A 23,525-nucleotide genomic window follows, 5' to 3' on the forward strand; every position below is an offset into this window, starting at 1 on the left:
GAATAGGCTTGTCGGCCTGATTGTGATGTATAGGCTTTCATTACCATGTCCAGGCCTGTGCCCTTCGCCATGGAGGAAATCCTATTTAGGCCCTAATTTGGGAGCCTCCCCGACCGTCCCGCCTGATAGCAATCACACACAGTAATTGTGTGCCGGGGCGACTGACAGAGTGGAGGCTCCGACATGGAGAGAGGGAAAGAAAGAGGGATAGGAGGAGGAGGAGAGAGAGAGAGGGAAAGAAAGGGGGATAGGAGGAGGAGGAGAGAGAGAGATGGAAAGAAAGAGGGATAGGAGGAGGAGAGAGAGAGAGGAGGGGGGGGGGTGTCTGACAATGATATATCCGCATAGTTTGGTACATTATTCAAGTCATCCTCTGCAGTATATGTATGTTTTTGTATGCATCTAGTTTTTTTTCTCCTCCTCCGGGCGGTTTTTAGCGTGATATTAATTTATGGGAGTTTGGGTAAAACTGGGAGGGTTCAGGAATGGGACACGTGGTATTTTATAATGGACAATTTGAAGGGCTGCCCCCTTTTGCACCGCTCTCATTCTACTTCTATAATGCTACGTAGCTAATTGGGAGGAGAGATCACGCTAACTCGATAATTATGATTTATGAGACAATCTCCGGTGGATATTGCGCATTTCCTCCCTGATTTGACAACAACACGTAACCAGCCCCTCTAGCAATCAATATTTGTACATTTCCCATGTCTAAGTTGTTAACTTGTTTAGTATTTCATTAGTTCCCTTTAAAAGGGGGAGTGGCTCTCCACACCGACACGGATGCAGATCTGACTCCACTCAGAGGCTTGTAGATAATAATGAAGGTCTAATTGACTCATTTAAATAGTGTTTGCCTGCAGGAGGGTCTTTGCATTAAATGTTTGATTGCCCTCGTATTAACTGTCATTAATCCCCTCTGCTCTTAATAGGGACTTTATGAGGCTTTCTTAAAACTTCTCATCTTCCTCTCTATTCTCTTTGCATAATTAAGTAGAATATTCAAAAATATGGAAATGAAGAAGCTACCAGCATTTGACTAATGGTCTTTATGCCACAGATTTCTAATTATACTTTGCATTTACTCCTGTGCATCGGGTCATGGTTCGTTAGCTCGGGTCAAAGCGGGTTGAAGGCACTTAACTCCTCTGTTTCATGTCCAAACTTCAGCCACTCTCATCATCACACCATCACACAAAGCATCACATCAAACCGCTGGAAGCCAGTGTTGTATAGTCAAGTCACTATATCTCCAGGCCGAATTGAGTCTCGAGTCCACAGTGTCCCAGCCCGAGTCCCCATTAACCCGAGTCTGAGTCCGGAGTTACTGAACATGAGGGTGAAAAGTAGGTGGAACGCACGTGCCTGCCCTGGCAAGAAATGGAATAATGTCACGGTATTAATATAGCTATCATATTATATAATATAATATATAGCTATTATAGCTATCAATATCTTATGCTAAATTGTTAGGGCCTATTACAAAAAAACTAACAACAAAAAACTGTCTTTATCAATTAACCGATTGATACCCGTTGCAGCATTTGCGTGTATAAACCAAATCAGCGGGAATGTTTACATTTACTTCCGGTTACCCCTGGTTACGGCTGGTTACGGCACAAACTGACGTGTTGAAGACAAAAACAGACAAAGAAGACAAAAATGGTTCGTTCGTGTTGTGTTGTTGGGTGTCCAGTGACCATAAAGAGCGGGTCAAGATTTGGATTATTCAGAATTCCCTCTGCAAAGGGCAAACATGAGCAAAGAGAACTCTGGATTTGGCGGCACAGGCTTACTACAGCTACAACATCCGGGTTCCGAGCTGTATCCGAGCGGCGTCAGTTGCCTCTGTCTGTAACGTAACATTAACGAGTCTGCAAAAAAACAGCGAGTTTGACAGTTGTAAACAAACGTTATTAGCTAGCTAACACTACATAAAACAAACACAGAAGAAAGGCTGGATACGTCGGACAAGCATGTTTACCAACCGTTTAAACATTTCAATTGAAAGTAGTTGGCCGAAAACAACGAGAGTTTGACAGCATTTATTTGACAACACGCAAATTTAAACCTGCCGCCTTCCCGAAGTGGTACCCGGAAGTAAATGTTGTTTACATGGTGACGTCACGGTGATTTGGTCTATATCCCTCATTTGTGTGTGTATCCCTTTAAGACCGCGTCACACGGTTCGCGGTCTTAAAGGGATACACACACAAATGCTGCATCAGGTATCAACGGGTTAACAAGTCCTCGTCTCCAATGTCCGAGTCAGAATGTATGAAGGCTTGAGTCCAGGTGCTTGACTCATATTAGTGCTCAAGTCCAGGTGGAGTCAGGAGTCTAAGACTCTGACTCTTCTGTGTCCTACAACACTGGTGGAAGCACTAGGTACTGTAGCCTACAGGCACACGCAAACACATTGTGAGGCATTGCAGTGTCCTTTACAGGAAGATGTAGTGCACAGGGCCAACTTTGTGACAGTCATTACTAACTGTTACTGCACCAGAGTGGGTGAGAGACACAAACTTGTATGTGTTTATAGCTTAACTGATCCTCTTATTCCTGCTATACTCCCCCAGTCGCTCTGCTCTGCCCTAAGCTCTCCGGGGGTCTTACTGGCCCAGGTTGACAAATGGGAAGGAGAGGCCAGCCAAGCGTGGGCTCAGTGGAGAGACTCAGGCCGGGGGTCTCACTAAGCCCGCCCGGGATCATCTCTGACACGGCCTGCAACAACCCCCAGGATGTAGACACACACACACACACATGCGCGCACACACACAAATACACACACACACACACACACACACACACAAATATACACACACACACACAAATATACACACACAGAAACAAACAAAAAGTAAACCTCTGATCAGTGGTTCTCAAACTTTTTGTCTTGTGACCCGTTAAAATGAAGCGATGACTACCTGCTATTATCACAGGCTGCATAATGCAGAGTGGTGAACAGTTGACTCAAAACAAGTAAAAAAAAATAAAGTAATTTAATTTGATTATCAGATGAGGCTTTGAGACCGAAAACTATCCAGTATTTCACAAGAAAAAGCACAAATCAGAAAAATCACACATGATAATAAAGTTGTGCACTAGAAATATGTTCTTCCCTATCCTATAAATCACTTTGCATCCAGTCAAAATCATCTTGCAACCCTCTGAGACCGGGACGATCCCGAGCCCCAGTTAGACAACCAGTGCATTACAGCACATACGTCTCAGAGACACCTGGAGCTGCTGCAGCTGCCCTATATCGAGGCCAGGTATCTGTGAGTGTCAGGCCCCAACGAGAGTCTCCAGGTATCTGTGAGTGTCAGCCCACAACGAGTGTCTCCAGGTATCTGTGAGTGTCAGCCCACAACGAGTGTCTCCAGGTATCTGTGAGTGTGAGTGTCAGCCCACAACGAGTGTCTCTAGATAAGCCAGCTCTATTTTAGCATACACAGTCCAGCTCAATAAGAGCATGTGCTAAATGACTGCAATGTAATGAGTGTCTGTGTGGCTGCGCTCTGTGGCTGTGACACTGACAGCACATGAGACTGTAATGCGTGAAGCCTCCTCTCTGCCCCGCGCTCCCCTCTCTCTCTCTCTGCCCCCCACCTCCCTCTCTCTCTCTCTCTCTCTCTCTCTCTCTCTCTGCCTCTCTCTGTGCTCCTCTGCGCCCCGCTGCCTCTCAGCCACGGGATCAGCTGCAGGCGCTAATGAAACGTCAGTCAGGTAATTGAGGCTGTGGCGCTGGCCGGCCAGCCAGGCGAGCAGCCAGCCAGCCAGCCAGTGTGGGTGATGACACCCGGACGCTAGCGGCAGCTACAGCATCCCCTATGGAGCGTCACAGGAACTTAGCCGCTCCGGGACCCAGCGGGCTGGAAAACATTGTATTTTACGCTGACATATGCTGACGTCTTCCTGCTTGTGTTAGGGAGAAATGTGAGCAATGAGCAGTAAGGCCTGCTGCGCCTGGGAAGTCGAGTAGTCAACCCCAAGTGGAGATTGTTAACCAGCCCAGTGAAAGCCACTAGGAGCAGGGAGGATGTTCTGCCAGCAGCCCTAGTGAAGGAGTCAGGGGTTAAAATCCTCTGTTATTGCACCCCAGAGTGATGTTAGCATCCCTGCCATCCACTGACCTGCTCAGCAGCCGCAGTGAGTTATGGGTAATGTTTAATTCCCCCGTCGTGACAGCTGCGGATCCACATGGTAAATTGGATTTCACCCCCCCTGTTCTTTTTTAGAATTGCACTTGTGCAGGTAAAGAGACAGAGAAAGTCATTGGCTGCTGTGCTGGTTGGTCCGCCCAGCTAACTCTCTGTCAGGTATTGTTCAGAAGATTCTCTGTCTCTCACTGACAAAGCAAATCAGGATGCTGTGTTTCTGAAGGCGGCTGGTGGGGACAGGAGGGGCTGGCTGAGACAGGACAGGGTGTTTGGGACAGGAGAGTGTGGTTGGGACAGGAGAGGGTGGTTGGGACATGAGAGGGTGGTTGGGACAGGAGACAGGAGAGGGTGGTTGGGACAGGACAGGGTGGTTGGGACAGGAGGGTGGTTGGGACAGGAGAAGATGGTTGGGACAGGAGAGGGTGGTTGGGACAGGAGAGGGTGGTTGGGACAGGAGAGGGTGGTTGGGACAGTAGAGGATGTTTGGGACAGGAGATGGTGGTTGGGACAGGAGATGGTTGGGACAGGAGAGGATGGTTGGGACAGGAGATGTTTGGGACAGGAGAGGGTGGTCTCTCCCTCTCTTCAACATGGACACTAAGACAATGAGAACACACCCACAGACACCTACTGTAGGAATGCATTGAGTCCAATACACTCATACCTACTCAGAGGACATGCATACACATAAGGATCCTGTAGGCCGTCCGGGTAGTGCACTGGTAGATTCCCTGCCTACCAACACGAGGGTCGCGGGTTCGAGCCCCCGTGTTACCTCTGGCTGGTGACCTAACAGAGCCGGGTTTTTGAATTAGGTCATTAGCGCCGTCTAACTGGGCAAGTGGCTAAAATGAATGAACACATGTTCAGCACCATGGAGAGCCCCCTTCGTTAGCTACTGGTGGAAGGCACCTGAGTGGAGGAGCACAGCTGAGCGGAGCTGGAAATTGGAAGCCAGCAGGGAAGTGGACTATGAAACCCCTCTGGGGAGAGACTGCATGCCAACTCTGTGAGCAAGGCCTGACTGCCAGTCACACAGAGATGGCTATGCTGCTAGTGTATATAAATAGAGGAGAATTGGAATCGCGATAACAGGGCCCCTTTAAACGTTTCTCTCTCCCTAATATAGCTGAAGTCAATAATAAGGAAGTAGAGAGCATCTTGTAATGGGATCACACCAGCTGGAGATGCCAGGGGCGTAACGTGGTGGGGTCCTTCTTCTGCCGCCCTTGCTCGGATCCCACCCATCTTTGAACGTGTCCACAGACAAACGACACACAGACTCACAAGTGGAAAACAATACCAGCCACAAGCGTTCCCCTATATTGTGCCTGGTGAGTCAAATTCAAGTAAAGAGCAGGTCGTCCTGTTATACAGCGCTCCTCCTTTCTCCACCCAAACCTGCTCCTTCTCATCAAGGTGTCCTAACAACACTCGACTGGAGATGCTCCCAGGAGGAGCACAGTTCCAGGGAACAGGAAGTCTACATTTAGTCCCACTCTCGACTCCACTCAGTCGTGCCTCTGCAGGGCGTCCGTGTGGAGAGTGGACAGCGGGGTTAATGCCTCGCTGTAAGCACTGCTCAGTGCTGGTGATTGGCTTTGCGTCGTAGCTACACTGTCTGGCCCTGTGGGTACCAAAACCCAACGTTTCAACTCCCCTTCTCTTTGTTGCGGCTCAGCATCCCAGAGGGCACAGGTGAATCTGAGGTGGAACAACGATTAAAAGTTTTCTCCCTCAAGGTGACCTAAATACTGGAGGAGGTGAAAGTCAAAGTGAGACACGGAGACGACGGAGCGGAAGGGAGCGCAAAGTCTGTTTTGGAGATTTGTTACGGCCCATTTAGTAACTAGTCAATCCTGGGCTTATAGTGGAAACTCTCTTGACCCCGTCCTTGCACTCCTATTGCATCTTTTACCTCACAGTAATCACTGATTGCATGTGACTTGATAGGTATAAAGCACGGTGCCACAGAGAGGAGGCATCGACAATCCAATCATTGTCAGATCAGCGATTACCTGAAGGCAGGATGTATTTGAACAGGGCTCTATCACATCTGCTATTACCTGCCTCCTCCTGTCTGATGTGCCTCCCTAGACATCTTTTCTCTTAACTGTGTGTTCAATCACCAGCAGCAGCATCGCCTTGGCGGTGCGGCCGAACGCCCCCCCCGCGACAGTGACGCATGTCCGCGATTAGCCGGGATACAGTTCAATTATGATAAACAGCCAGCGCACCTCTTAGGCCCTGATTAAAGCCTGGGCCCGGATTTGATAAAGAGAGCCCATCTCAATGCCATCACAGCCAGATTATAAGACAGTCCTGCTCCGCCATGCTGCTCTGCCTCATGTTCCTCACATCAGTCTGTAGCCTGGATGCAGACAGAGTGAGATGGAGGCTGCTGAGGGTCTTTATCATTCACACATGGCCGGTGGTGCATCCCCACCCACCCATTTTCAATTTACACTAGTATTTAGTCGAGCCCCACGCATATTATCGGCTGATATTGGCCTATCACAGATAGTATATTTATACAGTATATAATATTGTCTGATATGGCAGATGTTTTCTTTTATTTTTAAAGTTATATAGGCAGAATTGTATGTATATTTGATCCTTTTTCTTAATTCAAGTTATATTTGTTTACATATATATATATTTGTTCTTTGTGTTTTTTTTATAGTATTTATATATTTTTTTATTCCCAGTGAAGTTTACTGTTTCAGTGCACTGATGTAATTTTGTACAATAAAGTTGATTGTTAAACTGTAAAATATCCTGCCTCCATTACATATCTTTGTCACTCACCAGTGTTTGATATTTGAGGGATCGTTGCAAAAAATGCGCTTATATAAGAATATCAGCCGATATATCGAACGACAGCGGAATTTTTTCTACTCCCTAATATCGGTATCGGCTCCAAAAATCTAGTATCGTCGGGGCCTAGTATTTATTAATAACGTCCATTTTTCTTAAAGCCTATCTTACAAGATACCTGCCATATAACTTAAGATGAGGTTAGATACAGAGAGAGAGAGAGAGAGAGAGAGAGAGAGAGAGACAGAGAGAGAGAAGCCCTGGTTTTGATAAATGGATGAGCAGTGATGAAAAGAAGATATCAAAGCAGCATAAAAGGAGAGAGAGGAAAAGAGCGAGCATTAATCCAACAGCAGGATGGTAGAGAGAGAGAGAGAGAGAGAGAGAGAGAGAGAGAGAGGAGGCGGCGAAAGAAAGATCGCCTTTCGGCTGTGTTCTGTCAAGGGAGAAATTACACATTTACGGAGGTTTTTTCAAGCGGCGACGGGTTCCATAGATCACACCGCTGGATTTACGAGCCAATTTTCAACATGAAATATAGACACGAGAATCCATTTGAGCCATGTTTACTCCTCTTCTCTACCTCGCTCGCTCTCTCTCTCTCTATCAAACAGCCTACAGAGTGTGGATAGCTTTACTCTGCTAAGCTTAGCGGTGCTTATTAGAGCCTTAAATGAGGATGTTTTGATGGTGGCGAGTGTGCATAGTTACTATGTATGCACAGTACATAGTAACTATGTACTGTGTGTATAGTTACTATGTACTGTGTGCATAGTTACCATGTATCATGTATGCACACAGTACATATCTGAAAGTTACTATGTATGCACACAGTACATAATAACTATGTACTGTGTGCATAGTTACTATGTATGCACACAGTACATAGTTACTATGTATCTTGCCCATTCTATGGCCAGACGAGTTGTAATATATTGTCATGTCATGGTGTTTTGGGGTCATTAATAAACGAGATTGTTATTTTTCTATATTTGTTTGGGGTAGTGCTATTTTACATTGAAGTCAACGGGGAGAGGCTTGTGTTTTCCCCCTAAAAGGGGGCGAGGCCTAAATGCCGATCTGATGTATGGCTGAGCTTAATATACCAAGAAATGTAGTCAGGAGGGCGTGGGGGCAGGAAAATGGTATAGATAATATACCTATAGGTAATCTCCCATTTGAAATAGTTTGTGTCCCAAATATACCTGCAATACTTGAAAAATGAAAGGACAAAAATCACATCATACTGCATATACTGCTCACAGTACTCATCTCGGTCTGGGCAAACCAACCCGCTCTGTATGAAATTTGCATAGAAATGAATGTCTAAGTAGGCTAAACGACATAATTGACATGCAATTAGCAATATTATGGGGGAGAAAACCTAATGACGTTTCCATGGCTGTGAGAACCTTAGAATGATCACTGCTTAATTATCATATTAATGAAGTCATTAGTTGTCACTTGACTTAGATGACAGGTAAGGTAAGAATGTCACAATTTCCACAGTAAACGCGTATTCAACACTAATTGTTTCCGAGATTAGATCTCATTCGAGGACAGAGGAGGAGGCTTTAAAATGTAGACAACAGCGCCGTATAGCTTTAGTGGCAGAAAGCAGGCACAACACATGGCTAGAAAAACAAACAATAAGGTTTATTGAATCAATGGGGACAAGCATCTTCACGGTGGCCTGAGGACACATGGCACACAGTCCTGAGGACACATGGCACACATCAGCCTCACACGTCTATACAAAGCAAGGGCAGCAGGTGGAAAAAAAGTAGCAACATTTAGCAGAGAACTTCACAGCTCATAGAGAGAGAGAGAGAGAGAGAGAGAGAGAGAGAGAGAGAGAGGGCCACTCTCCATGGAGCGACACATTCAAAGTGATGGGACATGGAGCTGGTACTAAGGGCTAACACAAAAACACATTTCCAGTAAAGAGGATGGCATGATGAAGCTAGCAGAAAAGCTGAGATGGGTGAAGTGAACGTGGTGGTAGCTCCAGGTCTCCCCACTCTCTCTCAGTCTCTTCTTTCATTTCAAGTCATTTCAATTACCCAGTCATTCCCAGCTTCTTCCCCGTGGCTCGATTAGCTCTGCCTGGCAATTTACAGTTGATCTTGGCTCATCTGAGGCCGAGCGCTGGTGGAGGCAGGGAGACCAGAGGAGTAATGGAATGAAATGTCACTCAATTGTTGCCTTTGTCACAACGTGACTGGGGTGGGGAGGGGAGGGGAGGGGGCCTGGTTAGTTGGAGAGGAGCTGGATCTATCCATGTGTGTGTGAGAGAGAGTGAGAGATTCTGGATGTATCCATGTGTGTGTGTGAGAGTGAGAGATTCTGGGCCTATGGCGACAGACTATGGTGCTTCTACCAGGGTTCGTACAGCGTTTTAACAGTGAAATTCAAGCACTTTCAGAGCGCTGAGAGCAGATAGTCGTAGATGTCAAAATGAGCTTGTGTCAGTCAATCCCACTCCGGTCCACTCCGCTGTCTGCTCCGTGTCTTGTGTGAGACGCCAGCAGACAATAAATATGACGACGGGATCGTCTCATTTCAGGTATGAAAAGATTTTTGTGTAGATTGTGTAGATGAAACACCATATTACGTATATTGAAAATCAAATCAGCACTTTTCAGGGAGCATATTCCTAACCTTGAAAAAAACATGACAAGCATTTTCCAAACTTTCAAGATTTGTACGAACCCTGTTCTAGATAGCCTGCTCTCCTGTGTCTCTCATGTCCAATCAGAGAGCAGCCTGCTCTCCTGTGTCTCTCATGTCCAATCAGAAAGCAGCCTGGTCTCCCTGTGTCTCTCATGTCCAATCAGAAAGCGTATGGGTGTCTGCACTGTGAACAGAGTGACTGTCAATGGCACTGTCTCTTATGCTCCACCATGTCCCTCATCAAGGCTTCTTCATCTTCTTCACTGATGACGAGCTGGACGCAGACTCTCTCCTTTTGCGCTGCAACGCAAAACACAAAAGAATGAAGTCAGAGTGTGCCATGGGTTTCCTCTTCAGTCTGCATTACTAAGAGGCATCAGAAGATAGGGGACCAGCGCACTACACTGCCCCCTACAGTCTGCATTACTAAGAGGCATCAGAAGATAGGGGACCAGCGCTCTACACTGCCCCCTACAGTCTGCATTACTAAGAGGCATCAGAAGATAGGGGACCAGCGCAGCGCTCTACACTGCCCGTCTTTAAATCTCACTTTTTCTCCTTGTCTTTTAACTCCGTAGGAGACTTGCATTTTATTTTATCCTCCTCTGTGTGACTGGTCCTTGTGTTTGTATTGTGTGTTATAGTCTTTTTGCTATTTTGATTGTACAGCGCTTTGGTCAAGTGTGCTGTTTTTAAATGTGCTTTATAAATACATTTGGATCCTTGACCTTAAAAAACCACATTGAATTTAAAAGTGCATGGTGGTCATCTCCTTTAAACCTTTTAATAAATTGCCAGAGGTGGAAGTTTTTTGTTTAGATCTCTGGTCACCTGATAGGTGGTCATATGACTGCAGACTTACCGAGTTTGGCGTAAGCGGTGCTCCTACGACGTCGATGATCTGCTCCTTGGCCTCCACCTTGATGTCGTTGGCACTGGGCCAGACCGGCCCTTCGCCTGCGGGAGTTGACGCCGCGATGCTGTTGCCGACATTGGGCTCTCCGACCTGGGGTGCGATGGCTAGCCCCGCCCCTGCGCTCCCCCCAAATCCTCCTCCTCCTCCTCCACCTGCCTTCAGCAGAGCCTCGTAGCGGTGACGCAGCATCTGCTGCTCGTACTCACAGTTGCTGTGGGCCTGCTTCAGCTCGTACACCAGCACCAGGTCGCTGCGCAGCTCGTTGAACATGTGGACGATATCCTCTGTAGGCATGGGGTTGAGATCTGCATCCACACACACACACACAGGAAAACATGGCAAAAAATGAGATTTAAAGTCGAAATGAAAAATGCCCTTTTAACTCTTTAATTTGAGATCATATCCCCGGTCATATACAGTGGCATATTACAGTTGGTGCTGCCATACCAAAGAACTGAACTTTGTTACAGCGTAAGGGACATTGCTGTAGAGATAGTAATGATATCTATATAGTTTATTAACTCATTGAGTGCCAGCCACTTTTGGAGAACGGACGCTCCCAGTGCCAGAGTTTCAGAGCGTTTTCAGTGATTTCTCGAGGCCCACAGAATATTGTGTGATATTACTATGTAAACACCGAACACGCACAAAGAACGATGAGACTCTCTTCTATCATCTGCAAAAAAAAAGTTTATTGATACCATTTTCCGTTCTTTAGTTATGAGCCGGAGAAGATAGGTTGTTTTGAGCAAAAAGATACGTTTCAAATTAGAAGCTGAGATATTCCGCCTTTTGTGAAATGAAGCATTTCAAGCACATTCACTGAGTCTGAAGCTAATATTTTCTGATGTAGTGACGTGGTGTAGTTGTGTGGTGCCCTGCGTGCCCCACCCCCCTCTCCCCCCCTCAGCTGCAAACTCCTCCCCACACTAACACACAGCCTCACGCACCCAGTCTATTTTCGGAGCGCTCCGTTTTTGTGCGCCGGCTCCCAGCACGACACGGAAAAGCCAAACCGGACTGCTGAGAATGGTTTGGCCCTTCGGCGTCGGGTGCTGCCTTTCTGGCGGCTAATCATGTGGAGAAACTATGCAGACAGACAGACAGAGGCAGAGGGGCTCAGTTGTGGGCGCGGATTGACTGCTGTTCGCAGCCAACGTCAGCTCCAGCCAGAGCCATCTATATGGCTCTGGCTGCAGCATGAGCGGTTTCTCTTTCATCACAGGGCTTTTTCCTGCTGTTTTCCTGACCTTTCTCTAATCTGGAGAGCACTGTCGCCACCTAATGGGTCTGTAAAATAGGTTATACACCTTCAATAGCTCCCATATTTTTATAGGAGATGTAATAGGCTTTGATCCACGTCCCACCGTCAAAAAACTCAATTGACGACAATCGTCGTCATTGGCACTCTACGTCACTAATCGAATTGACGACGATTGTCGTCATTGGCACTCAATGAGTTAAGAGGTTGAATTGTTATGTTATGTTTTTCTGTATTGCTTTGTCTTCCGCTACTGATGTGATCGCTGCGCTGCATACTTGCATTAAGTCAAATTCCATCGTTTGTAATCTGATCACTTACTATGGCTATTAAAGTGAATCTTGAATGTTAAAGACGAGCTGAACTCAAAAGTGATTTTATTTTTATTTTAGTTCAAATACCTGGGTATTCAGTGCACCTATTTAATGTATGCAAAGAAATTCACAAAAATCGAATTTCTTTTGTTTTTCACATCAAAAGTTCATTTTTCAAGATTTCATTCATAACAGTAATCTACAGTTTGCTGACGTCACCTAGTACTATCAAATTTCTACCCCATTTCAACCAATCATATCACGACATGGCACCTGTCAATCAATTTTCATTTCAGGAGAATTTTCTCCTCCAAATGAAGGAGAAAATGGCACCTAGTGTCTGTAACCTGGCAGAATTTTTAGCCCATAAACTAACTACCGTAAATTCCGGACTATAAGCCGCGGCTTTTTTCCCGTTTTTTGGCCCCTGCGGCTTATATAACGGTGCGTCTTATCTATGGATTTTTTCAGAAAAAAAAAAAAAATACAAATAAAATCTCTCTTTTTTAGCACTCTTTCTAACTATAAATCCACTTCTGTTTTAATTTCCTCTCTTGCCCTCTTTTCACCACACCGCGGACACTGTGTGCACTGTAAAAATAAACAACGGTGGTGTTGTGTTATGTTGTTTTGTTGAAATGTTACGGTAATACGGTAAATGGGAGCTTCCTCAAACAGCCATCTCTTTCCCGACAATCCCCTCTGTGCGTGACCACTTACATATGGTAATTACGGTAAGCAAACGGCCACTCGGCCATCAACTCCCTCCCCCGACTACCAGGAGAAAATCACAAACTTCGGCGAATTCACACAAAGGAAGATCAAGGAATATTCACAACAAGACGAGCAGTAGAAGCAACACTCTCACTTACCATGGGGAAGGTACGCAGAAATTCACACGACGCAGCTTTCAAGTTGAAAGCAGTCAATCTCGCATTAAAAGAGGGAAACAGAGCAGCCGCGCGTAACCTGGGCATCGATGAGTCAATGGTGAGGCGTTGGACGGTGCAGCAGGAGGAACTGTCTCAGCACGGAATATTATAGGAGTGTGAAAACATCCACAATCACCAACGGGTTCCAAAACGCTGGACTGCTGCGGGATGAAGAGGATGACGCCGCCACAGCTGGCGCTGAGGGCCGTCAGAGGCTTCAGAGGCTGTTCGATGCCGACAGTGACGAAGAGGAGTTCGTTGGTTTTGAGTGACAATGAAGGAGAGAGGAGAGTGGTTGACGAAGCCACCCTGAACCTGTTCGTTTCCGACACTGAAGATGAGGACTTTGGTGGTTTCAGTACGCAGGAAGAAGAGGAAGACGAGGATTAGTGACTTGACTTCTCTGGTTACAGGTTTGCTGCACATATAGCCTATTGTTGTGTGATTTTGTCTGGGGATTAGTGACCTGACTTTTGTTTTGTTTTGTTGAAATGTTAATAAATGGGAGCTTCCCCAAACAGCCATCTCTTTCCCGACATTCCTCTCTGTGCACGAACCCTTTCATATGGTAATTAAACATCAAAACACCCGCGGCTTATAGACCGGTGCGGCTTATAGAAGAAAAAAATAGTCAATTTTGGTCCCGCGGCTTATAGACCGGTGCGTCTTATAGTCCGGAATTTACGGTAATAACTTGGCCAATTGTATGTAACATAAACTCGCATTCCAGGATAACGTTAACGCAAGGGGTCGTCCCTCGGAGATTCCAGGCGGGCAGGCAGCACTCGTGCATCGGATTGTCCGCTCCGCTCCACACGGAAGCAGCTGGCTGCCTGGTACTCTCACTCTGCGGATCCGTAGCACTACAACACGTGGAATGCCACTCGATTTGGGGGCAGAACACGTCAGGATTGCGTTTAAGTATATTAAGTTAAACTTGTCTGTTTTATCTTTGTTTAATCTGCCAAGGATCTTGACAGGTCCTGGTCCAGACGCCAAGTGAAGATTGCTGCATCTGTAGTAGAGATGGGATCTCGGTAGCGGGTGCCAATACTGATCAGATATCGGACTGACGTCGTGATCCACGTTCCGATCCAGATTGCATTCACAGCTTCCCCTGGCTCATGAAGCCACTGTAACATAACTAATAATATGTTTGGAAATATCTAATGAAGACCTTTATTACTTGTTGAATTTAACATTGTGGAATATTATGAACCACCAGGTAACTAATGCTGATGATAGATGAACCAGTTGTTCGGTAAAACAAATTCTTTACCGGACTGCTGCCTCCCTCTGCCCGGTGGCAGGGCAGGGCAGGGCAGGGCACTGGACTTGTCTGGCAGCAGTCAGTCCCTCGTGCCACTTTTCAACGGTCGAATCAAACTCCTCCAAATGTTATGTCCCGCCTCTCTATCCTGTTTCAGTTACGCCACGATAAGGAAGTCACGTACTCTGGAAATAGCTTTTCTGTAAAGCTAGCGACTCGAGCACTGAGGTTAGTCACAGAGAAAGGAAAGGGCGGATTTCCCAAGTTTTAGGTCATCATAAGTTTACTCCTACTGTTGGGAGAAGAGTTTAAAAATGCAGGTTCAGAAACAGTGGCAGCTTGCTGGGCTCGTTTCACACTCACACACACACGCGCGCACACACGCACGCACGCACGCGCACACACACACACACACACACACACTCACCCACTCCCTGCTCTGTCAGGATCTGCTCAATGGCCTTGATCTTCTTCTGGCCTACCGAGCTTGGCAGCTTCATCTGAAACGCACACAAGCACAAGACACACACACACACACACACACACATGCACCCAAGACACACACACATGCACAAGATACACACACACACGCACCCAAGACACACACACACACACACACGCACAAGACACGCATGCACAAGATACACACACACACAAACACACCCACCCACACACACACATACCAACACACAAGACACACACACACACACACACACACACACACAAGACACACACGCACAAGACCCACACACACACACGAGGATGAGTTAAGGTGCCAGGGGTATTAAGATGAACGTGTCCACCTCCAGGCTTTTAATTCATATGAAATACACTTGAATGGGCCAGATGAAAATGTGTTGATCCACTGGACTCTGTCTGAGTGATTAGCTGGAGGAGCGCTGCACTCCTTTAGCTGGAGCAGCACTCCACTCCTTTAGCACTGCTAATGCATTTTCCATAGAGAGCAGTGGCTCCTCATCAGTCTTGGAGATGAATAAGTCTCCCCGGCTACGTCTCACAGATATTAGCTGCTCGCTAACAGCATTCATCATCATAGCGCTAATGAGAGATGGCTAGCTCAAGTCAAATATTCTGCCTGCTCCCATCATACATCAAGACTAGGACAGGGTATGGCTGGAAATCTTTTGATATTACTACCAGCTGTGATAGGGCTTATGAAAAAATACTTTGTGCCTTTTCAATTGAACAAAGAAAGTTATTGCAATAATGTGATAGAGTAGATTCTTTTCTGTGTACTTCTGTGTATTTTATGTTAACTTGTGCCATCTGCTTTTCTAAACAGAACACCTTGTCCTTTGTCCTTTTACTCCCATACACGAGACAAAAACATCATTCTTGGTGATAAAATATTTTGAAGCTTTTTGATGCCTTAAATAATGATTAATTCCAATAATAAAAGTCAGCACAGTACAGACTAGAGAGGTACGGCTTTCTCAATACCCAGCCCTAATCAAGAGCTATGGTTAGAATCTTGACTTGTATTTTGTTCTTTCTTTTTAAATGCGTGTGCTAGGTTCCTCACCAGAACGTGAGGCAGAAGATGAGGTCTTGTAGTGAAAGCATGTTCTTGTAGAGATGCTTACCCTCTGGCTGCGCAGCGTGACTCCTGCTGATTTGAAGTCAGGGAATTTGATGCCTGCTGTCTCTGGAACTGCCTGCGGATGGAGGAGTGATGAGAGAAATGGACAAATGGATACGATAGCGCTCTGAGTTTTGGATAAATAACAAACAAAAAAAACAAAAACAAAACAAGGTTCCCACTGTTTTCTAGATCATTTTCCAGGACATTCTCAGTGATGATCTCACTGGTATGACAGACAGGGATTGCGCCAGAAACAAATATGTTCCTCTGTGGAAGTCTGATTAAATTGACGTGCAGTCTATGGCTATAACTTATCTGTGAAATCATCTCTTACATGCTTAGAAATTAATGATGACAAATTGATCATAGAATAATGCAAACACACCTGCAGATGTACGTGTAGCAATGGAATTGATACTTTGAAGCTGCGATGTGTTCTTGTGTAAAGCTAATGAAAATGAAAACTACCAGAGTTACCTTTCCAACCAGCATTCCATAATAACTCTATTTGTAATTAATTGTAAAGTCATCCAAGCTGCATGTCACATGTGCCAGCATGTGACCTGACACAACATCAAAATTCTCTTGTCCATAAAATACCCTTTCAGATGACAATGTAATCCGTTTTGGGGAGCTCTGATAGATAGCCTAGTAGTTAATTCTCAGCTAAAGGAAAATACGAGAATGTTGAAATTATTTTCCGGGAGATTTGACTATTTCTCTAATTTTCCATGTGTTTTCCATAATTGGAATATTTGTCAACTGTTTTGCAGGGTTTCCAGGATGTGTGGGAACAGATCAGAATGTTAGACAACCTGTACTTTACATCATACCTGCTGGTGTGTGTGTGTGTGTGTGTGTGTGTGTGTGTGTGTGTGTGTGTGTGTCATACCGGTTTTTCTGTTTCTCTTTTTTGCGGGAGCTTCTTCTTGGAAACCCTCTTTTCGGCTCGTCTCAGCTCTGTCGTGGTGTCGGCCGCCTTGATGAGCTTCTGCAGATCCTGGGCCTTCTTCTCACGGTCTCTCTTCCTTGTCTCAATCTTCCTCAGCTCCTGGATAAGATACTCCTCTTCTGCCACCTGCAGGGGAAACAAGAGAAGTGCAGTCTGTATATCTGAGGAGAACATGTTACACTGATGATGTTCAAAAGGCATTAACTCGTCATTGTTGTCAAAGGTTATTGTTATTCGACTCCTAGTCCATTATGTAATATATTTTAGCAGCTCCAGCTAGTGCAGAGACTGCATTTGATAAAAATGTGGCATAAATATATTCTTTTAAAATTACATCCTTATTCCCTAAGTTCATAACATGTTCAACATGATGCTGAATGTGGCTGTGTACTATGATTGTCAACTAGGCTGTTTTACTGCATAGGAACCCTACAGAAAAATACTTTCATGTTATAAGGTTACTAACCTGTTCAGGTGTGCGATTGAAGAGTTTCCCCAGCTGCTCTTTCCTGCGCCTTTCGTGTCCGGCATCAAATATGTAGATCTTAGGCTCCGTCCCCGACGGTGCGCGAACCTTGGTCAGCTTACCGCAAATGCTATAGTAACGTTCTTTCAGGTCCTCCACAGAACGCTTCTGAAAGCATCAATGGAAGAACGTTCATATGAATATGGCTGTTTAATTGCATCATCATTACAGGGTTCCCACACATTTTATGGATACAATTTAAAAACTTTTCCATGACTTCTCAAGGATCCATAATAGAATGACCATGTATGGTGGTGACTGAATCAAATACTAGACTAGATTATTACTACACTGGACAAAATAGGTTGGACCTGGGGCCAAGTGCAGCAACCTTAATGTGCTATCCAGCACAAAGAGGATTAAGTAAGTATTGACAAATAGGACACCCCTTTAAATTTAATTGACGTCAACAGCTACACAAAATAAAATTGCCGTTATGTTACATTACTTGGTAGGTTATCCACGGAAGATGACTAACTATTGATTTAATTACACACACAATTCCATGACTTTTCCAAAACTTTCAAGGATTTTACTAATTCCATGACCGTAGTAACCCTGTCATGATACATCCTCAGTGAAAGAGAACGTGAGTGAGTGAGTGAGTGAGTGAGTGGTTACTCTATATTGCTGGTGGTCATAACGGTCGTGGACGACGACGAAGCGCAGGTCAAAACGCTTGCACAGGTCAAACAGGTGGTCCGTCTCAGCTTTCGTCCAGCCGTCGTCATGGAGATACATCTGATACTCCTGCTCCGAGTACACTGGTACCTGCACTGCCTACACGGACAGACAGGGGGACAGAGACAACCAGAAGGAGACAGTGTCATACACTGCTGGGTCATACAGGTAATAATATGACACTGTCGTGTAGCATTTCTGTTGTGTCCGCACAGAATGAAATGCTCACAGTAGCGTAGGTAGCTTTGACACAGAAGAAGTACATGATATTCTGGGTTTGACCTTGTTGAAGCGGGCAAAGGGGTAGTCCTTGCCCTCCTCTGCCAGACGCCTCCAGTGGTGGAATATAGCCCCATCCCTGCGAGCCGGGTTGGTGAAGGGCATCCACTTCCACGGACGCACCCTCTTGCAGCCCAGCTTGGCCTTGACTGTTCTGTAGCCCTGGGTAGTGTCACTTGGCAGCAGAGGAGGAGCATCTCTGTGGAGGAACAGGAAATGGATGGTCTTGTTAAACTGAGTGTGCAAAATATTCCAGGCCATACGCTGTTTTATAATAATAATAATAATGCTTTTTATTTATGGGCACCTTTCAAGGCTCTCAAGGACACCGTACAGACATGGTTAAAACAAGCAGCAAGAATCAAGGCATAAAATACAAATACAAAAAATAATTTAAAAACAACAATTACCGTAAGTAAAATAATTAGTACAGAGAATAGGCCAGTTTAAAAAGGTGTGTTTTGAAGATGGAGAGAGAGTCAAGGTGTCGGATGTTTTGTGGGAGGGAGTTCCAGAGATGGGGGGGCAGAGCGGCTGAAGGCTCTGGACCCCATGGTGGTCAGCCGGGCAGAGGGTATGGAGAGTTGGAAAGCAGAGGAGGAACGGAGAGAGCGGAAGGGAGTGTAGGTGTGAAGGAGTTCAGAGAGATATGGAGGTGCAAGATTGTGAAGGGCCTTGAAGGTGAGAAGCAGAATTTTGTAGTCGATCCGGTATTTAACAGGGAGCCAGTAGAGCTATTGAAGAACGGGAGTGATATGCTGAGTGGAAGGGGTTCTGGTAATGATACGGGCGGCTGAGTTTTGAACCAGTTGGAGTTTGCGGAGACATTTGTGAGGAAGACCAAAGAGGATGGAGTTGCAATAGTCAATGCGGGATGTGACCGGGGCGTGAACGAGGATGGCGGTGCTGTTGGGTGCAAGTGCTGTTGGGTTTTCATTAAGGGGCACTTTACATGAGGACGGTTTCCTATGGTGACGGGGAATTATTTAATCGTTAGTGCCTCCCTTTTAGACGGCGACGGCGAATTCGCACTTAGAAAACGACACATTTTGAAACCACCCTCCAGACAGGAATTCTTGGTGACGCTCCCCGCTGAGCGTTCCATGTAATTGCTTTGACACGGCTCATTTCAGGAACTCTGACGTGCCTGCACACGCGACACATGCGATTACGTCATAGCCGTAGACGTTGCCATGTTACAATTTCGGCTCCGAAATTGTAAAATGGTAATCCACGGAGCAGATAGTAAGTGAATACAATTTCATTCAAGTCTAGAAGTGAGTCGCCTTAAAGTTAATATCCCAGTCTTCTTCTGTTTACCACGGCGGGTATTGTGCTGCGTATTTACCATGATTTACCATGTGTAGCCACATTGTGTGGAGGCTACACACGGCATGTCATGTTTTGCAGTGATCAAGGCAAACTGTGTTGTTTTTGAATGGAGAGACACCTAACATTAGCCTGGCTGACTGTGAGAGAGGAGACGACTGTAACCTAACGTTAGTCTGACTGACTGTGAGAGAGGAGAGGACTGTAACCTAACGTTAGTCTGACTGACTGTGAGAGAGGAGAGGACTGTAACCTAACGTTAGTCTGACTGACTGTGAGAGAGGAGAGGACTGTAACCTAACGTTAGTCTGACTGACTGTGAGAGAGGAGAGGACTGTAACCTAACGTTAGTCTGACTGACTGTGAGAGAGGAGAGGACTGTAACCTAACGTTAGTCTGACTGACTGTGAGAGAGGAGAGGACTGTAACCTAACGTTAGTCTGACTGACTGTGAGAGAGGAGAGGACTGTAACCTAATGTTAGTCCGGAAGCAAACCGGAAGTGCCCAGGAAACTTGTCTATAGGCTGAGACAAGTTTACAAGTAACTCTCCAAGTTGTGGAGCGACGAGCAACGCGCCGTTGACCATCACACTGCCACCTAGCGACCTGGCATGTACATTACGGCGTTTTAAAAATTCAACAGCGCTCATGTAAACAGGGAGAAGGTGTGAAGGAAAAGTTGTGAAGGAAACGCTATTGTGTTGTTTCTTCCAGAAACTGTCCTTGTGTAAAGGGCCCCTCAGTAGACTGACCAGGTAAGCACTAGTTTACCTCCTGATTCATAATTATTTATCAAACACATACCGAAACATGTCAAAATAAAAAGACCCATAAAATAGGTTAACATTGTGCAGAAAATGTCAGCTCCAGGGATCATCACTGACACATAGCTTAACATATTACAAGTCTAAACATTCTAAATTAGTTTAGAATGAGTGTTACATGTCTACAGTTTATAGACGGTTTTCAGCAGCTGCAACCCCACAGCTTCTTCTTCTGTCTTTTATGGCGGTTGGCACACTTAAATGTTGCATTACCGCCACCTTAATTGTATCAGCTTCACAGTGCTAACTATTTACAGTGTCCACTTTCTCAGCTGTTCAGGGGGAAACACTGACATAGCCTACTTCTATTTTTGCTATACGTTTAATGTAAAGATAGGCCTATGCGTGCAATAAAATACTGATAGTCAGCTTACTCTGTACCATGTAGCTTTTATTAGCCTCTCAGGCTAGCTCCGGACCAGACAACAACGCTACTACCCAGCGTGTGCACGTCTTTCCGACAGGGGTGGTTGTTATGGCAACTATCAACAACAACAACAACAACTACTAACTACTACCTGACATAAAGACCGAAATAGGCTACGTTGTTACTGTGTCTGTCGGAGACACGGCCTAACGTTAACATTTAATATGAGCCGAATATCAGCCTGCGCTCAGCTATCTATACAGGAAGTAAACCGGATATTCAGGTGGGTTGTGACAGTTGTCAAGTTAAAACAGTCTATAATGACAAATGTTTTTTTCCCAGCATTTTCCACATCATTAACTCTGCAAGAAGACAAAACCTTTTCCACTTCTCACTTTTGCCCTGATGCCTTCTTCATGTAACTTACAGGCTTTGGGTGATTCAGTTTATCTAAATAGTCACAAAAGGAGCTCATACTTCTTATCTGAATAGAGCAGAGCATAGACCTCCCGGTGCATCCCCTCTGGCCTCTTGAAGGTCAACGTTTCACTCGTCTTCTTGGTTTTTTTCTGGGACAGGGGATGAGAAAGGCATTCATTTCAAATACGTATTTGAGTCCCACAAGCAGTGTGTAGTCCATGTCAAGTGAAAATGTCCAAGAAAGAAACCTTGTCAGCTGTTACAGTTACCCATTTGTTAACAATATATTCAAGATTCACTTTAATAGCCACAGTAAGTAATCAGATTACAAATGGGGAATTTGACTTAGTGCAAGTATGCAGTGCAGTGGTCACATCAATAGAGGAAGACAAAGCAATACAAAAACAATCACAAACTTTGAAGTGCTAGTTTAGCATTTAGCTGACATTCTTGTTGATCACTCAATGAGTCATGATCACTTAACAGCAGTGGTGTAGTGGAGGGTAAACACAGCTTACCCACCTCTTTGAAATGAGGCAGAGTTTATTCCTATCATCAGCTCAACTGAATCAATGAGGGAAAAGAAGGTGGGTAAACTACCCACCACCTCCGTATTTACCACTACACCCCTGCTTCAAACATTACATCACTTTGCCAGGAGTAGTGCTGCAAACGATTATTTTCATTATCGATTAATCTGTCGATTATTTTCTCGACTAATCAATTAGTTGTTTGGTCTATAAAATGTCACAAAATGGTGAAACATGTCAAATCACTTTTCCCCAAAGCTCAAGATGACGTCCTCAAATGTCTTATTTTCCTTGTGTCTTAAAAATGTGTCTAAACGATTAATTGATTATAAAAAATTAAATTGCTATCAATTGACTAATCATTGCAGCTCTAGTCAGGGAGTCACTTAGCCAGGGATGCAAGCTCATGGATAGTGTCAAAGGTGACATGGCAAACACCCAGAAATCATTCAGTGAAGTGTCCTATTTTTGGATCAACTAACTAAAAGGTGACTGTCAATGTGGCTAGTTTGCATCCCTGCTAAGCTCCAACTATCAGTAACTTTAACGTTGGTACTTGTGCTTATCCTCACCTTATCCGAGTTGATGAAATCTTTCTTGCTGATGGGAGCGTCATTGTCTGCTCCAGCCAACTCCAGAATATCCCTCACATCGGCCCCGGTAGTCATGATTATTAACGCTCCCACAACCTGTCAAAAGTAAATATAGTTCATACATGCATATTATACGACAGTATAGCTAAATCCTGTATCGTACAAATAATATGAACGCTAACGTTAGCCAAATAAATTGTGATAGCGTAGTCAGCTAACGCTAACTAGCAGCAGGTTAATGATGGCTGAAGGACTGGTTAGTGGTTATAGGTTCCCGTTGCGCAGAGCGGCAAACGGTCAAGTAAAGCCGATTTCCGTATTACCTTCTTAATCTACCTGTTGGGTATTTTTCTACTTTAAAAAGCTATCTGAACAATGAATAACGAAGCTAATGCTATCATTAACGTTAAGTAGCTAGCTAGCTAACTAGCATTTTCTACACATCCGTCGCCGGCGTTCTTCTACTTCGTTGTGTGTGTGTTTTTTTTTGGGCGGATTGCAAACTTTTAGGTGCATACCGCCACCTACCGTACCGGAATAGAACATAGTCAAGTTTATATTCGTCTAATGATTCGTCTAGAAAAATCAAACGCATGTTTAAGAGCACATACCAGTAGTTTAAAATGAAATTACATTATTAAATATATATAGGCTATATCTCTATTAAGAAATCTATTACGCCTCTCAGTGTTACCTACACTTTTTTTTTACCTTTATTTATGCAGTACGTGGGAGTCTCACTGAGAGAGTAATGCTCTTTTTCAGGAGCGCGCTGTTCGCATTCACACACACACACACACACACACACACACACACACACACACACACACACACACACACACACACACACACACACACACACACACACACACACACACACACACACACACACATTCATACCTGGAAGCTGACCAGTAGGCCTACAACGACAGTCTGATCTGTTGGCCAGTGCCGATCCAGGGGATTGAACTGCCGGCCTTCCAGTCACAAGCCTGCTTCTCTCACCTTTAGGCTATGCCATCACTGCCCCCATTTGTTCCTAGCGGCTGTAGCTCAGGAGGTAGAGTGGCT

The 23,525-nt window shown here is 45.1% G+C and overlaps 1 protein-coding gene across 1 annotated transcript; it reads right to left on the reverse strand.

Moving 5' to 3' along the window:
- Window positions 1–8,717: 8,717 nt before the first annotated feature.
- Window positions 8,718–22,892, reverse strand: dmap1 (DNA methyltransferase 1 associated protein 1). Its single transcript, XM_083648438.1, has 11 exons — window positions 22,778–22,892; window positions 22,434–22,550; window positions 21,389–21,480; window positions 18,394–18,589; window positions 18,052–18,210; window positions 17,371–17,538; window positions 16,845–17,030; window positions 15,954–16,025; window positions 14,777–14,849; window positions 10,519–10,877; window positions 8,718–9,956 (listed from the first exon to the last, which is right to left on the reverse strand). Exons 2-11 carry the CDS (start codon window positions 22,527–22,529, stop codon window positions 9,897–9,899), a joined length of 1,461 nt encoding a protein of 486 aa, XP_083504564.1. The 5' UTR covers window positions 22,530–22,550; window positions 22,778–22,892; the 3' UTR covers window positions 8,718–9,896.
- Between the last annotated feature and the right edge of the window lie 633 nt (window positions 22,893–23,525).

Source organism: Poromitra crassiceps, assembly GCF_964638095.1.
Source record: "Poromitra crassiceps genome assembly, chromosome: 12".
In the NCBI taxonomy this organism is placed as follows: Eukaryota; Metazoa; Chordata; class Actinopteri; order Beryciformes; family Melamphaidae; genus Poromitra; species Poromitra crassiceps.